The sequence below is a fragment of the Actinia tenebrosa genome, unplaced genomic scaffold, assembly GCF_029948245.1.
Source record: "Actinia tenebrosa isolate PJP-AT-01 unplaced genomic scaffold, QUT_ActTen_1.0 PGA_scaffold8__29_contigs__length_14323225, whole genome shotgun sequence".
NCBI classification, from domain to species: Eukaryota; Metazoa; Cnidaria; class Anthozoa; order Actiniaria; family Actiniidae; genus Actinia; species Actinia tenebrosa.
The window spans coordinates 2333021-2349669 of NW_028292585.1; the positions used below are offsets into that span (position 1 = coordinate 2333021).

The 16649-nt window shown below is 35.4% G+C and overlaps 2 protein-coding genes across 4 annotated transcripts; both read left to right on the top strand.

The window, feature by feature from the left end:
* The first annotated feature begins 271 nt into the window (after positions 1-271).
* Positions 272-9656, top strand: LOC116294379 (eukaryotic translation initiation factor 5). Of its 2 annotated transcripts, XM_031701974.2 has the most exons (12): positions 272-326; positions 445-554; positions 2297-2326; positions 4319-4589; positions 5337-5418; positions 6276-6448; positions 6776-6918; positions 6990-7098; positions 7547-7699; positions 8191-8352; positions 8461-8628; positions 8965-9656. In XM_031701974.2, exons 4-12 carry the CDS (start codon positions 4515-4517, stop codon positions 9202-9204), a joined length of 1305 nt encoding a protein of 434 aa, XP_031557834.2. In that variant the 5' UTR covers positions 272-326; positions 445-554; positions 2297-2326; positions 4319-4514; the 3' UTR covers positions 9205-9656. The 2 variants fall into 2 exon arrangements, with proteins under 2 accessions (XP_031557834.2, XP_031557833.2); XM_031701973.2 differs by lacking the exon at positions 2297-2326.
* A 506-nt stretch (positions 9657-10162) lies between these two features.
* LOC116294391 (uncharacterized) lies at positions 10163-16401 on the top strand. Of its 2 annotated transcripts, XM_089024224.1 has the most exons (11): positions 10163-10252; positions 10737-10968; positions 11183-11395; positions 11509-11730; positions 11918-12097; positions 12689-12833; positions 13685-13899; positions 14217-14412; positions 14779-15065; positions 15900-16028; positions 16128-16401. In XM_089024224.1, the coding sequence occupies exons 2-11, from the start codon at positions 10762-10764 to the stop codon at positions 16140-16142; spliced, it is 1809 nt and encodes a 602-aa protein (XP_088880350.1). In that variant the 5' UTR covers positions 10163-10252; positions 10737-10761; the 3' UTR covers positions 16143-16401. The 2 variants fall into 2 exon arrangements, with proteins under 2 accessions (XP_088880350.1, XP_031557849.2); XM_031701989.2 differs by having other exon boundaries at positions 15900-16401.
* The last annotated feature ends 248 nt before the right edge of the window (positions 16402-16649 follow it).

Consider the following 16649-nt stretch of genomic DNA (forward strand, 5'->3'; position numbering starts at 1 on the left):
ATACCAAAAAATAAAAGAAGGAAAATTAATGAAATGAAAAATGAAAAATGCAGTAAAATTTCTTTTTAGGAAGTTTTGTTCAAAGATGCAAGCATATTATGGTGAAATTGATAATTCAAAGCTGGTCTCCAAAAGGTCGAATACCAAAACCTGTTGCTACCGAACTTTGCAGTTTCGCTTACGAGTAATTATCGACTTTTCCAATATGACTCGGAGAATGCGAAGAGCTTGAGAGAGCATGCGCATCATGTATATTCATGACGTCGAAATATAAAATCACGTGGCGCGATTTATATGAGCAGAATTCACAAGTCGCCATCTTGACGGTAAGTAGAGAATTTTAGCAGAAAGATCTAGGATTTTTCGATATTTCCCCCATCATTTCTCTAAAAATTCATCCATAACTTGTTTTAACTAATGCTGAATTCTTTATATTTCAATTAGGTTGTTTGTTTGGGCGTTTTTTCTATCGTTTCTTGCCTCTCGAAGTTTTACGATTTTCGAAATCATTTCGTCATCTTCGGACGATTTTATGAAGTTGTCTAATTCTACAGGTACGTCTTGTTAGCCGTAAAACCCTCCTTTGTAAATTAATGTAAGCTTAACTGGTTCTTGGATTATGTCTTATATCTCTCGTGTCTTTTTATTGAAAATATGAACTCGAATTTTACGTGTGAGAGACCACGTTGGCAAATTCAAGTACGATACTTTGTGTGAAAACTTTTTGACAAATTAAAATCAGCTTTTATTTTTTTAATTTCTTTTGTATCAAATAGTATTATATTATATGAAGTTTATATATAGAATTTACTCAAATTATCTATATTTTGAGTTTAATAATCTAAAATAGACGTATATTTCTGGCGGTCTATGTACACGTCGTCACAAATCTGTAGATTTATCCCATTTTTATTAAAAAATAAATTGTACTAAATCTTTTAGAGGGGATTAGTCAAGAATATTGACTAGAATCTTTAAACGTTTTATTGATATGTCTGAAAAATTGTAAATACACGCAGGGTTGAAAAAGGTAGCATTAAAAACCTTCAAAGTGATTTGAAAAGTGTCTATACACTTCGTTCTATTCCTCACGTTCGATTGATTATGGGATTAAATATTGATCAAAAATATCGAGGTTTAGACGATATTATCCTTCATAAAAACAAGGACAAACACGAGAATATAGAATAAAAAGACTTCCAGTCTTTTATATCTCAATAATTCTTATTTCTAAAATTACTTTATTTAGATTTCTTTTTATTTTATCCATGCTTAAACATCCTTCACTTTGGTGTTGATAAATAAAGATGTATTTTTCAATGTTAATCTTTGTATCAGCCATATTTTTGAAGCCCTTCTAAGAAGAAAATTTAATCAGAAAATATCACCCACTTGTTTATAATATATTCATTTATTCCTGCATCTGTAAGCCTTTGTAATCAGCTGATGAACATTTGATTTGGAGGAAGTTAAAATTATTGTCATGTGGACTGCGTTTTCTTTCCTTGTTAAGCTATTATGTCATGCTGAAATTTGTTAGAAATAGAACTACCAAAAATTCTTGGTAACATTGCATCAATCTTAATTGATTTTTAAAGAAATTAGTGGAGTAAATTTCCTATCACAAACAGAAACTTTTAAAAGGGAAAGACGATTTACTTATTTATTGAAACTGGAACAGAACGTTTAAAAGAATTATTCTTGGTTTGCACGTTACCTCATCTTGGCCATGTTGGAAGATACCCTTACTGTTCGAATAACTAACCAAGTTATATTGATTTGTCCTTGCATAGTGTTTGAACATAATTTACGTAACAGTACTAGGTTGATTATGCAACTTTCTTATTTATTCAATTTTTTATTATTTGGAAATGTAAGAAATAATGGTTTTGATTATCTAACAAAAGAATATTTCAACAAAGCATTCTCTAAAAAGATTTCTTTTTATTGAGAATGAAAGTAATTCCCAAAACATTTTTTCCAAGAAATTTTAGTTCATCCTTGAAAGATGTTTTTCTTTCTGTGTTTATGAAGGTGGTTTATTATTATAAATTTGTCTTGTAGGTAAACCAGAGGATTTTCATTAAACCTCAAATCACCTAATAATTCATCTACCTGAATAACTTATGCCGACCATAACAACTGAATTCATTCAACTTAAAAGTACGAAATTATCATACAATGCTAGAAATGTAAAAATTTTTCTAAAACTAGTGCAAATAATATATTAACAGTAATCAAAAACAGTCAGTGGTGGCTTGATTAAAACCTTGTGTTTTCCATAACCACTTTTTAGACATCCTTTGGTCTTGGGTAAAAGGAAAAGGTAATAAATATTCATGAACTATTTTTGTACCACATGTAGATTTTGTGTTCATTTTTGTCATTTGAATGGTAATAACATATCTTGGGTAGAATGTTCTACTTTATTCGAATAACACTGAATAAAGTTGCAGTCTTTAAATTCAATTATATATCCAAGTCTCATACATGGTATACTAGACTTTGTACCAAATTCTAAGGCCATTGGTTAAATTTGCTGCAACCACAGCATCAGTTATTTAATACCTCAGGATGTGAAAGTGTGTTGTAATATTTTTGCTTGCTTCATAATCATAATACTCTAGTTCTTCTTCCAACACTGAGTTGCCTTGGGTAACCAAACATAGACAAAAAAAGAGTATTAGTTAACTTAAGTAATTTTGACAAAATATTATTGTAAATAACCATGTTTTCTTATTTTGCTTGAGATGAATCCTCCTTAATGTTATTTTGGATTATTTTGGTGGCAGAAGTGATCAATTTTTTTCCTGTTTCCAATTCTTTTTTTTTTTTTCATTTCCTCTCTTTAGATCTTGAATATGCTTAATTTTCTTTTAAAGTGCAAATGAACCCTTCGACAATACTTTCAGTACTGATTCTACACGAAGTAAATAGTTGAATGGTAAAATATTTCTTGATTTGAGTGATGCGTCTCTAAGTTATGAAGGTTTATACTTCCAATATGCTAATAAGTGTGACGTCTATTAAGGCTTAATTAAATATACAAAATTGAACTGGTTTATAGAAACAGTATTTAAAAAGCATCATTATTTTATTCATGGTTTACATGAAAGCTATTTTAAATTTTTATTTTCAAAATGGCCAGCATTTAGTATTACTAGTTACAACAAAAACACTCAAATACCTTACCTGACGTCACCATCATTAGCATATTGGAAGTATAAACCTTCATAACTTAGAGACACATCACTCAATTCAAGAAATATTTTACCAATCAACTATTTACATTATGCAGAACTAGTACTGAAAGTATTGTCGAAGGGTTCATGAGCACTTTAATGCTCAAGACATTTCATCAATATATTGCAATATCAAGGGAAAAAATGAAGAATATCTTGAAAACAATGTGAAGTCTTTGGAGTAAATAACTACCCCCCACCCCCCCCCCCCCCCCCACCATCCAAGTAAAATCTGCCATTTCTATTTACTACACTCAAAAATGGCTGTGTTGAGGTCATTAATTATGAATGCTAAAGCACAAAGTCTACAGTTATCTATAAGAATAACAAACAATCACTAGTGAATTTGCTAGGATTTTCTAAGATATTTAAAATCTTGTAGCCTGTTTCATTGGATTTTATTTATTTATATGAAAAATGTATTTTCAGAAAATAGTCTTAAAATTCTTGGAACTTTGCATTATGTTTTTAAAGTTCCAAACTTAATACAAAAACTTCTTTGTTTTCCATTATAAGGTTTATTGAACATTTTGTAAGAGTGTTTAAAATAATACCTTGTAGCCTTGACTATTAACTCTGGGATATCCAGTGCGTCTTGCAACATTTATTACCATTTTTAACAGTATTATGCTTGATGATAATCTTACTAGCGGTAGTACCAAATATTGGTCCTTGGTAAACTTGGTTATTTCTTGAGTAAGTAAAAAAATTCTTTTGAAAAAAAAAAGCATTTCTCAAAAGTGAAGAAAATTGAAATAATTGCTTCCTCAAATCTGGCTACCACATTTTTGGGGGTGCCTCTTTTTTACTTTACGGGGTAAAGGGCACACACATTTGAGTCAAAGTGTAACAAATTTTCCTTAGCTTTTGTTTAAATACTATAATGTAACTCAACCATATTTGTACATTATGATGTGATAAATCGATGGGAATCTGTTTGCTTGGTGGTCTTGGTTGTGACACAGTGTACCATGTATATGCTGTAGTGTAGAGCCATGAATATTTTTCCAGTCAAAAATACCAAGACAGTCATGTTTAGAATTAGATTACATGCATGTTAAATATTTGAATTTTAGGTTGTAATCCACATCGCAGAGCCAAGATTCCGCTATCAATACAACACAAGAACAGGCAGAACAGCCTAACTTTGCCATTAAAAAGGACTAGAAATAAAACGTTTATGACGAATATAAGGGGCCAGTTTGCGAGTTTAAATTGTAATCACTATAAACGTCTGGCAAACAGTAGACTTCGCAGAAAACAGATATCAACATGGCTTTTGTTAACGTCAACCGAAAGAACACAGACCAATTTTACCGTTACAAGATGCCTAAAATCATAGCTAAGGTTAGTATGAGATGCCAAAGTATATCTTCTGAAAAGTACTAAAGAAATCAGACTTTTCTTGGTGGCATTTGTTGCATTTCATATGTTAGCCTTCCTTTCAAGGCAATTTTAAGAAGGCTCTATTGTACATTTTTTACATATTGCTGTAATATCAAAATATTACAATACTTGAGGATGACGTTTCCTCATATAGAAAAAAGCTCTGCTTGATAGTCAAGCGTTTTTCAAATGCAGTTTCTGTAGTAAGTTTTTATTAATGTCATAGAAAAATTAAAAGTCAAACAGCTCAACTATGAACTATATTATTTCTTCACCTTAAAATGGAAAAAGGAATTGACATATAGACCTTGAGCATGATGTCGTTTTATACCTACACTTACAGAATCCTTTTTGGTAGCTTTCTCTGACATGCTAATTTTCACTATTGACTTAGTCTTCTCTAATGAGTTTTAACATTTGAATATGAAAAGATATCTTGAAAAGGATTTTGGTAGTCTAGGTATGAAACCTCATCATGGTTAAGGTCTATTGATTGTGTGGTTCCAGAAATTTTCCATACCTCACCATGAAGGTACTTTGAAAAAAAGAACCCCCAACCCAGCTGGAATTTCTAATTTTGTTCCATACAAATCTTTTCATTTTGTTTTTCCTCTGACCCCTCGCCCCCTGGGAATTTGCAATTCCCTCCATGGTGGGGTAGGGATGTTTTCTAGAACCATGCATGGTAATCTTTTATTTGTGTGTTAGGTTGAGGGGAAAGGTAATGGCATCAAGACCGTTATAGTAAACATGCCTGATATTGCAAAGGCACTCTCTAGGCCACCATCATGTAAGTATTAGTTTATTTGTGGCTTGTCTAATACGATGAACATCCATAACCCCTTACACTTCACTAACCCAGCTGTGCAGTATGGAGGTCTTGTAATGGAATATGGTTCAGTCCTACAAACTAAACTCGCCCAAGTTTTAATTTTGTTATTCGTTTGACAATTCCTATTTTAATTATACAGCTTCTCATTAATCCCATATAGGCAACTGTCCAATTATTTTCTTAATTGGACAGGTCTTGTTGATATGGGATTAATTAGGCAGCTATATAATTAATAGGTAATGGGATTTCATGCTCCCCAATCAAGAAATAATTAGACTTGAAAAATTCCTCTGACTGCTAAATTGGACTCAGCCTATGGCCTCATCCAATTTTGTCAGTCCTTGGAATTTTCCTTGTCCAATTGTTTCTTTATTGGACAGCATGGAGTCCTATTACATATACTAATAGTGAATGGACTTTAACACCAGGTGACTGAACCATATATTATGGGTGAATGAACCATGACTCCGAGTGAGTCCGTATTGCCAGGGCAACTAAACTCTCAGGTGTCTAAACTCTCAGGCAACTTTAGCACAATTCCTTGTGAGACAGCATTCCATGAACTCATGATATAGAAGTGGGCAAGGGGATTGCATGGAGAAAAAAGTTCTTTTCTTTCTCACCCAGCCTATATTTCATCTGAGTGTGATTCAATCAAATCTTGAAAAAATGTGGTAGTTTCATTTTTAGCCCCCCCCCCCCTGTACCCTTTATCCCACCCCTAATGTTTTTAAAGGTCCCTCAAACCTCCGAGAAAACTAAACCATTTTATATTTACTAAGAATCACAGGTAAATAATGTTTGTTGTGTTATAGACCCAACAAAGTATTTTGGTTGTGAACTGGGAGCACAGACCCAGATTGATTTGAAGAATGAAAGATACATTGTAAATGGAGCCCACCAAGGTGAAAAACTACAAGAAATTCTGGATGGGTTTATTGAAAAGTTTGTCCTCTGTTCCAACTGTGAAAATCCAGAAACTGTGCTGGTAATTATTGTTACTTTTCTTGCTATAATAATGGTATAGACCAATTCAGCTAGCGCAATGTTTTGCTCTATTCAAATCCACTGGGAATACTTTTCTTTGACTATTTACATATCAATGAAGCATTGATATGGGTATGATATGTAAAGAAAAGTTTTGAATTGCGTAAAGCATTGCATTAGACGATTGGTCTATTAGGAAGTTGATGTCATAATGATGATGTTCAGGACATGATGATGGTGTTGATAATGTTAGTCTGTGATGATATTATGTTGGTTGGCTTGGTAACAGAGTTTATTATGTAATAATATTCACAACCTTTTAATGCAGAAAATTGATGCAAAGAGAGAAAGAATTGGCCAAAGCTGCAGGGCATGTGGACACAGTGAATTCATCAATATGCAACACAGGTTAATCACCTACATCTGTAAAAATCCTCCTGGTGGTGAGAACAATGCCACTCCATCCAAAAAGTAAGCAATATTTTGTTATATTTTTGAAACCTTTATGAATTCAATGCTTAACAAGATTTAATTTTTGGCAGGGACAAGAAAGAGCGTCGAAAGAAGAATCAAAATGGTGACGTGAGCCCCACCCATACTTCTGAAAATGGAGAAGCAAATGAGTTTGAAATGCCAAAAGTTGCTCATCGTGTAAGGATATCGTTCTCTTGAAGTGCCTATCACCCTTCTAGAAATATTGAAGAACCCGAAAAATTTTATAGTTTGACAGTGTCTTCTTGAAGTTATAAAGGTTTTTCCATGCCATATGCTAATGCTGTGACATATGAGGAGGCATTTATGGTTATTTGTTGTTCCTTGTAATTCATAACACCGGCTAATGTATGTGAAAACTATCTTGCAATGATTCTTATAAGAGTAATAATTATTGGGAAAACAATGACATATTTCAAATTTATCTGTGCCAGTAATGTTGAGTATATTAAATGATTACTCCTTCATTATATTATGACAACAGGTCCTCTACCATAATATCTTGAATGTTGTAAGTTCATAACAAGTCCTATCAACAACAGAATACATTAGATGCATAATATAATCTACATTAGATGTTCTAATCTGATACATTCTTTAATGGCAGGGTGATGATGATGACTGGTGTGTTGACACAACAGAGGCTGCAGTTCATCAGCGGATGAAGGATTTGTCTTCAGGAGTCAAGGGACTGACATTTACAGATGATCTTGAAAAACCAGAAGAACAGAGATTTGACTTGTTCTACAACTATGTCAAAGTATGTGTCAGTATCTCTTCAGAATTTGATGGAATATACACAAACAAGGTGCATTGTGGATGTTTGATGTTTCTACCCAAGCTAGACCACAATGCACTATGTTTGCTATCAAGCATAATAATAATAATATCAATCAATTAATTTATCGTTGTTAAATACCATTTACAGATATAATATATAAGTGCTATAATAATTATTATTGATATATACAATGTGATAGTTATATATACAAATATAAATGATAATTATTATTATTATATTATTATTATAATGATATTGGCTCTTCTTCCACTGGATTCCAATTAGAATTTAGTAGATGATTTTTGCGGAGATCCCGGAAAACCCTTGAAGCACAGGAGAGAACCAACAAACAACTCTACTCACATACGACACCTATCTTGTCGGGACAAGCATAGGTCTTATATGGCTTTTGTATTTACTAGTGCCAGTGAAAAAATACATCAATCTTTTCTTTTTTGTTAACCTGACAGAAAGCAAAGCAAAATGAAGCTATTGGTAATTCTGGTAAGGAATTGGTAGCTGAAGCAGAACGTCTCGATGTGAAAGATAAGGCAGTTCTGGCAATGGCTGAACTTCTCTTTGACTGCAAAATGCTGCAACAAATTCCAAAGTACCGTGTTCATTTTCTGAGGGTACGCATGTCTTTTATAAGCATTAAAATATCACAGTCTAGATGTGTCCAGTTAGCCTTATAGCACTGTATTCTCATAGTTAAAATGTTTAATGGCTCTTTATTTCAGTTTGTCAATGATAACCAAAAGGCACAGAAATATCTCCTAGGAGCATTTGAAATGCTTGTTGGCAAGTCTTATCCAGAAGAATTGTTGCCAAAATCTGCCCATATTCTGAAAGCTTTCTATGACAATGATCTCTTGGATGAAGAAGTCATCCTAAGCTGGTCTGAAAAGGTATGAATTTGTACAAATTGGACCAAATTAGTAAGTTCAATAGAGTGCAAACAATATAATTGTGAAACTTTAGTAATACTAAATAGCACAATTTCATGCAAATTCCATTGTTTCCTATTGTTTAAATAGCACTATTTTGTACTATTTAGTGATAAAATTAGTGTTTCACATTAATTGTTTGCAGTCTAAGACCACTACAAAACTTTGCACTAATTTGTACAATTTTGTTAGTTAACTTTTTTTTACAGAGACGAATGTGATATGCAGTCTACTTTTAGTTTGGTTCATGGATATATAGCTTGCATTCTAACATGCTTTCTGATTATTTCTTTTTAGATATCCAAAAAATATGTCAGTAAGGAAAGGTCCAGTCAAATTCACAAGAAAGTCAAGCCATTTATTGAATGGCTGAAGCAAGCTGAAGAGGAAGAATCCAGCGGCGAAGAAGAGGAAGAAGAAGATGACCTGGTGTACGACAACAAGGCAGAACAACTTAGTGTTGTGGTTGATAAAGACAAGAACAAGAAGCAAAATGAGGAATTGGAGGATGATGAGATTGATATTGATGACATCTGAACACGTCCAGATATGATGTACCTCTGCAAAGGGATGAAGACAAATAAATGCATGCAGACAGATTTTCAAGAGCCTGCTTATAATTCACTATTAAGTATACGAACATAAATGAGCTTAAAATTGAGATGCCACATTGTTTGATTGTTAGATGGAGCCATTGTATTGGTTTCCAGTTTGCTTTTCGGCACTTCCAAGAAATATTGATAATGATTATCATAGGAATAACTATTGATATATGCTACTAAGAATGCATTTTTGCCTTGTACAATGTTAGTTTTGAGATCTTTGTATGATTTTGTCTTTATATTGCAAGTTCCTTAATTTAAGATTTATTAATAAGGCTTATTGTTATCGCTGCAATAAATTTTTAATTTCTTGATAATTGAATTCGTTCTTGAAGCATGTTAATCATTTGTTTTGATCGTAAATAAAGATTTCTCCATGTGCTGCAACTATCAAATTGTGTCTTGGGTTTACATTCCCAATTATTTTATACCTAACTGATTTTATTTGTTCTGTTTTATTTGGATGTTGTACACTCAATTGAAGAATCGTTGTCGGGTTCAGAAACATAGAACATAGAAGCTGAGACCGAAATGGCACATGGGAAGTACATTAATTAGACGTATGCTGTGACTGGCGACACGTGGCATCATCCACTCTCAAACACAGGTCTTCAGAATACGAATTTGGCATTCTAAACCGACTGCATGGATGGAGCAAATGAATAGATTATAATATTATAATATGAAATAATGTCAGCACTGAAGAAATGCCAGGAAAAGGTTGTGACCTTTTGGTGATTGTATTCACATTACCCATAGTGTCGTTAGCACGTTTTAAAACTTTTCTCCTTTCCATCCTACCTCCCTCCCTCTGGCTCCTATTCAAAACAGGAAATGAGTAATTTTAAAACCAGAAGCGGAAGTGACGCACCCCTGGAGACTACATTGATTTCTTGGAATCCATAATGATAGTCCAAGGTCTGAAATCAAGCTCAAAAGGGAAGGAAAAGCGAAAATCTTTTGGGTAATCTCGGCTTCCAAAGGTAAACGCCAGAGATATCAATAATAATGCTTGATATATTTTTCCTTTAACTTAATAATTTTGAACGTTTAATTCCACATATAGTTAAGATTCTTCCGGGTTCTTTAGGCTTCAAGAAGAATTGCAATTATAAGCAGTTTTTGATTTGGTTCGTTCGCAAGACAATCTTTACGACAAAAAAACTCAAAACTCGTATTTTTTTGCCCTTAACAGCCAGTGGTCCTTAACAGTGGTTCATAAATAAGCGCTACCTAAAACTCTAGAATTTGCCTTACATTCGTCTTCAACACCTGTTTCTCTATATATAGCCCCGCTATTTTCTCCTCTATTTTGTAAAGAAACGCTATATTACAAGATTTTGTTTGATCGAAAAAAATTTTCGATCGAAGTTATCAGAAAGGGTACAGTTCATAGAAGCATGTTTTTTCTATGTAAGATTGTTTTTAATCTCCTAACTTTAAGGAAATATTCGTTTTCTTTAATAGTTTGCCTCGTAGTGTACTGTCAGATATGGCAGCGAAAGGTAGTGACATGTCTGAGCTTGTCAAGGTACCGCAAGAATTAAGGGGTCTAGTAATAGGAAAGGGAGGAAAGTACCTCCAAAAGATAGAAGCCGAGTCTGGAGTGAAGAGGATAGAAGTTAAAGGTGATGGGGTCCATCTGCGAGGGACTCTGCAACAAATAGAAAAAGCCAGACAGATGATCTCATCAATTATTGTATGTATATCTGCCATTCTTTGGGTGAATTTTTGTTTGATATGAGTCTCGTGCATTAGAAAGTTTTTATCTTCCATTGTTGGGTAGATTATTGGGCCATTGTTGTTTTTTTTTTCACCGGTCCTGGTTGGGGACCAAACAAATCCACTCCTGGCTCAGCGCAGCACTTAGTGAAATACACCAAAAAGATATGCTCACCTTTAATTATTTGTAGCAAGCCAAAGAATGTAAAGCTGAGAAAGACGTCAATTTTGATCATAAGTTTTCTGGCTGTCTGATTGGTCCAGGGGGAGCAACAATACGCAGAATCCAAAAGGAAACTGGTACACATATACGAATAGATAGAGACACTGGTGTTGCCCATATTACAGGTTCTACACAAGAACTCGTTGATCGTGCAGAGCAAAAAATACTCGAGCTAGTGTCGGTGAGTATATTGTAGTCATGAGGGTAGAAGGGGGGCTTGCTTCCAGGCTGCCTCAGCTACAATGATGCAGGCAACTTGCATCACAGTTCACCATCCTGGAATCATTTTTTCAGCAAAAACAAGAAGAGACAATTTCCTGGGAAAAGAAAGATGTGGAGTTTCCAGCTGGCTTAGTAGGTTTACTCATTGGTCCCCAAGGAACAACACGACGTGGAATTCAAGATGAGACAGGAACAGAAATATGGATAGATGCAGAAAACCTTGTCGCTAAGATCAAAGGACCTACACAAGAAAAAGTACAAGATGCAGAGCAAAGAATTAAGACCTTGGTATCGGTGAGTGTGTGAACAAAGTGTCATTAAAGGGAGGATATTCTGATTCGTGAAATGGTATTTCTAATTTTACAAGAGGATTGGCTTGCTGAAAAGGGTTTAACCTTATATTTTTGCCCCCTCTGGATGGTATTTTTTCAACCAAAATTCTATCCTTAGATTACGACTAGTTCCTTGACTTTGCTTTCAGGACAACGATGCACACAAAAAAGCACATAGTCGTCAGTGCCGTCACAAACCTGAAAGGCTTGCTTTGGTTGATAATACATGCATCGGTCAAGATAACTACTTTAAACTTCAACCAATAAAAACTGATCACACCAGTAAAATTAATTACGAACTTGTGATGGAGGGAGATACTGAAACTGAGGTACAGAAATAGAGATTAAATTCTTTGAAACTTTTCATATTACTGTCTTTTATTGCAATGTTCAAACTCCCATTTCCAGTTCACCTTTACTCAGTCTCCTCGATTGTGTACAAATGTGTTCTTTTCTTTCATTAATACCCATTGTATAGTAAGGAATGTACCTACTTAGAAGCAATACATCAAGTTGATTAAAATGCAATGGGTATTTGGTTGAATAGCTGAATATTTTAGCGCACAACCAAGACTAAGGCTGAGCAAAAAGAACTTGAAACTGGAGTATTGAAACCCCTATCCCCTGGGACAGGGTGGGGATTTTAACATGCACTTTCTCCCTGTCCCAGGAGAAAGATTTTCTGTTAAAATCATTGAAGTTGTTGCTGTTTAAACTGTTGAAGATCCCATTAAATTCCCCATACCCCAATGTTAGCACTGTTAAATGCCCGTTAAATCCCTGCGTTATCCCGTGAGGGGTGGGGTTATCAGATGTGGGGCTGAACAAAAAGTGGAGATGAAAGTTTCATTTGAGGACAGACAGAAGTACATTATTCCAGGTTGACTTTGATTTTTCTATTATATAATTCTTTCTCTCAGGAAAAAGAGATGGACTACATTTCTGAGCTGAAGGAAGCATTACTGAAAGTTCTTCGTAAAATTCGAAAGATGGACGATATAGGAAACATCAGAACAGATATGTGGTGCCACTTTGGTCACGCGCACATTCACAGTGTTGATGAAGGTAACTGGACGTTAGAATAGAAGATATAACATCATATAACAATTCTGGCACTGTTGATAAGGGTTATCTGACAACAGACATATGGCGTGACTTTGGTCACGTAAAAATTCCGGCACTGTTGATAAGGGTTATCTGACAACAGACATATGGCGTGACTTTGGTCACATAACAATTCACACTGTTGATAAGGGTTATCTGACAACAGACATATGGCATGACTTTGGTCATGTAACAATTCACACTGTTAATGAGGGTTATCTGACAACAAACATCTGGCATGACTTTGGTCACGTAACAATTCACACTGTTAATGAGGGTTAACTAACAACAGACATCTGGCGTGACTTTGGTCACGTAACAATTCACACTGTTAATGAGGGTTATCTGACAACAGACATCTGGCGTGAGTTTGGTCACGTAGCAATTCACAGTGTTGATAAGTTATCTGACAACAAATATCTGGCGTGACTTTGGTCACGTAACAATTCACACTGTTAATTAGGGTTAACTAACAACAGACATCTGGCGTGACTTTGGTCACTTAACAATTCATTGTTGATAAGGGTTAATTAGCAACAGACATCTGGCGTGAGTTTGGTCACGTAACAATTCACAGTGTTGATAAGTTATCTGACAACGGACATATTGCGTGACTTTGGTCACGTAATCATTTACAGTATTGCCTACGATTGCCGAGGATGACGTCATAACAGACATCTGATGTGACCAGGTGACGTTTTTAATCATTAGGGGGTATTGGTTGAAGGTATATAACACAAGAATGTTATTAGAAAAGATAATTGAGAAATGTTAGACCACCCATTTTGAATTTGTTTCTATTTCGTTGTCAGAGGATGCTGGACAAACTTATGAGTTGAAAGAAATCAATGAAAACTTACAAGACGAAAAGAACTCTCCTTGGAAGGTGTACTTCGATGCAGGTGTCAAGGAGCTAGAATACAAAGCCCTTGAAGAAGCACTTGAAGGACGTGCTTTAAGAGTTAAACCAAATACCAGATTTGACTATACGTTTATCAGCCCGACTGGACATCGAATCCGCTTCAAGGTAACGCCCTTTGCTGTCATGATAGACTCAATGTGAAAGAATTCTGACTTAAGATGTCAAGGGAAATGAAATCCAAAGTTTTGTATTCTGGCTTGTTCTGGTGAATTTTGTGTCGGGCATCAACGTTCAACATCACCTACGATAGTGTCGTAGCCTGGGGAGGTTAGGGTACGAGAATGAACCTACGGCAAAAACTACGGTGCAGACGCAGTCATTGAAACACATTCAATTCCAGTCATAAATCGTTTGTTCAATAACACTGCTCAACGTATATTATCTATTGCTGTTAAACAATATCTCCTCTTTGCTCAATTTAGGCTTTTGTGCCTGACTCAAATGAGTCAGAAGACGGTTGCTTTTCTTTCCAAGATGATATCGTACCGATCAAGAATACCTTAGCTGATCAGTCCTCTTTCTACAAGTATCGTTTGTGTGCCCCTTCACAGACCCGCCTTAAGGTGGATATACTCATACCTTTCCTCACATTCGACTGCCATCTCGTCTTGCGAACAAGTAAGGATGTTTTTGTTTATAGTATAAGTTAAAACAAAAACCCACTTCCACTGGTCTACTTCCGGTGTATTGCGCACATACAGATATACGTATTTTGAAAGATACGCCTCGTGAGTAAATAACATTTTGACGTCATATCGTAATATATAGACCCCTTGCATTGATTTCCTAGAGGAATTCTTCTGGGGGACAAAACACAATAGGCCGTCTTTTCTTTTCTTATACAAAAAATAAATCAATTGCTTTGTCCCCCAGAACAATTCCCCTCGGGACTCAGTGCAATAGATGTCTATAAGATGACATACCACGCTAAACCATCGGAAATTTGTTAAATTTACTAATGAGTCGTGCTCTACATTTGAACAGCCATGAAGGAAGTGAAAGACGTCAGCCAACAAGAAGAAGATCAAACCTTGATCAACTTTTTAGATGAAAACTTGAAATACGAGAACAAGAATGTCACGTTGCCATTAAATGAACTACCTAGTGGTTTTTCTGTTGTATACAGACGTCGAGCCAACCGCTGGACGTATCCTTGTTCGTACCCGGATGCCGATGACACCAAGACGGAGTTCAACGTCATGATATCGAAAGAGGATTTTCAAGCAGAGTCACCTGATCTCCGCAGTATGAAGGAGGACGTTCAAACAAAAGTAGGTGTTACAGCAAGAGAATATGAACTAAGAGAAGGAATCCCCGTGCCCCATCATGTGCACAGTTTGATGCTATTTTTAATCATTGATGCTATTTTTAACTCGTTACCATACCCGCGCGATAATCATGCTTCCCTTTAATGCCTCGTCTTAGGACACGAAAAGCGCCATATTTCGTTTCGTCCACGACAAAAACACAAGCTTTTGTTTACTGAAAAGACTGGAAGCCGCCTACCCTCAAGAAATCAACCAATCAGGTTCTTCGCTCAAAATATCTCCAAGCTAAGAATAGCATCAAACGGTGCACATGATGGTTACAAGGCTATATAGGTAGGATTTCTTCTCTTAGTTCATATTCTCTTGGTTGCAGCCTTTTTCGATCACACGCACCCTCTGGCGATTGTTTCTGTCGCGAGAGAGTAGGTTTTGGTGGACGTCAATCAAGGCGTTTCCATGACATTGTCGGAAAATACAAAGTTTTTAAGAGCACCAAAACCTTATTTTTTCGCAACAGAAACAATCGCTAGAGGGCGCGTGTGATTGAGAAAGGCTGTAATAGAATATAAGTAAGGTGCCGGTAGATTTCATATGACCAGTGTCGTGGCTTGATTATGGTGCAACTTTCTCTCCTCGCTAAAACTGCATAGCCTCCTTTATTTACACTCACGGATCCGAGTGGATCCGAGTGGATCCAACTCGTGATGAATCCCGAATTTGGAATACAGTGGTGCAGAACCTCCATTTCATATCTACTAATATAATATTTAACCCAAAAGACTACGAAAATCCCAATTTTAGGACTCATTATACAGTTGAGCAATATTTTTCTTTTAGACTGACATCCATGTTCACTCTGATGAATGGGATAAATTGCTCGACCAAGAGGACTGGGAACCGGAAGCCATTGTCAGCAAACTACCAGCTTTTTTGAGATTTCTGAGAGCCGTTCAACAAAACCTTAAGGTTCGCAATGCAGAAGTGGATGAATGATATATTCTTTTCGGTCCTTGCTATAAGAGTCCTATTTTTTATATTTTTTATATTTTTTCACTTTATATTCAGAAAGAGAGGAAATAGATGCTACTCCTTTCACTAATCGTGGTCGTTGTCTTTATCGCGCATGCTCTACGACGCTGCAACGCTATCAGTTTTTGCAGAAAACGTCAACAAAGTAAAGCAGGCTCAAATATTATTATGCGGTTTCTCACCTTGCTCATGCGTAATAGGCTAGTATTTCGATTTTGTTTGTCCTCGTTTGTCCGCAGTTGTGGGCGGTTTTGTGGATCCAGACAATCGACCTTATCTCGCAGTCGTACTTTTCTCTTTTTTTTTTTTTGCTAGCAGAGAAAAGTTCCTAGAGACGTGTTGATCCAAGGTATTCATGTAAAGAGAAGCAGCTTCGCGTTTGGATCATTATAGCGTAATGAAAAGGGGAAACTAAACTCCATTTCTCATATTTTAAGAGATAATTCTTTTCGTATTCAAGCAGTGAGCGCCAAAAACTATTTTCTTGAAGAAAGGTTGTTGTACAAGGCTAAAATCTTGTTATTTAGAAAGTTTAGCTTGTTTGGAAGTGGAGATAAC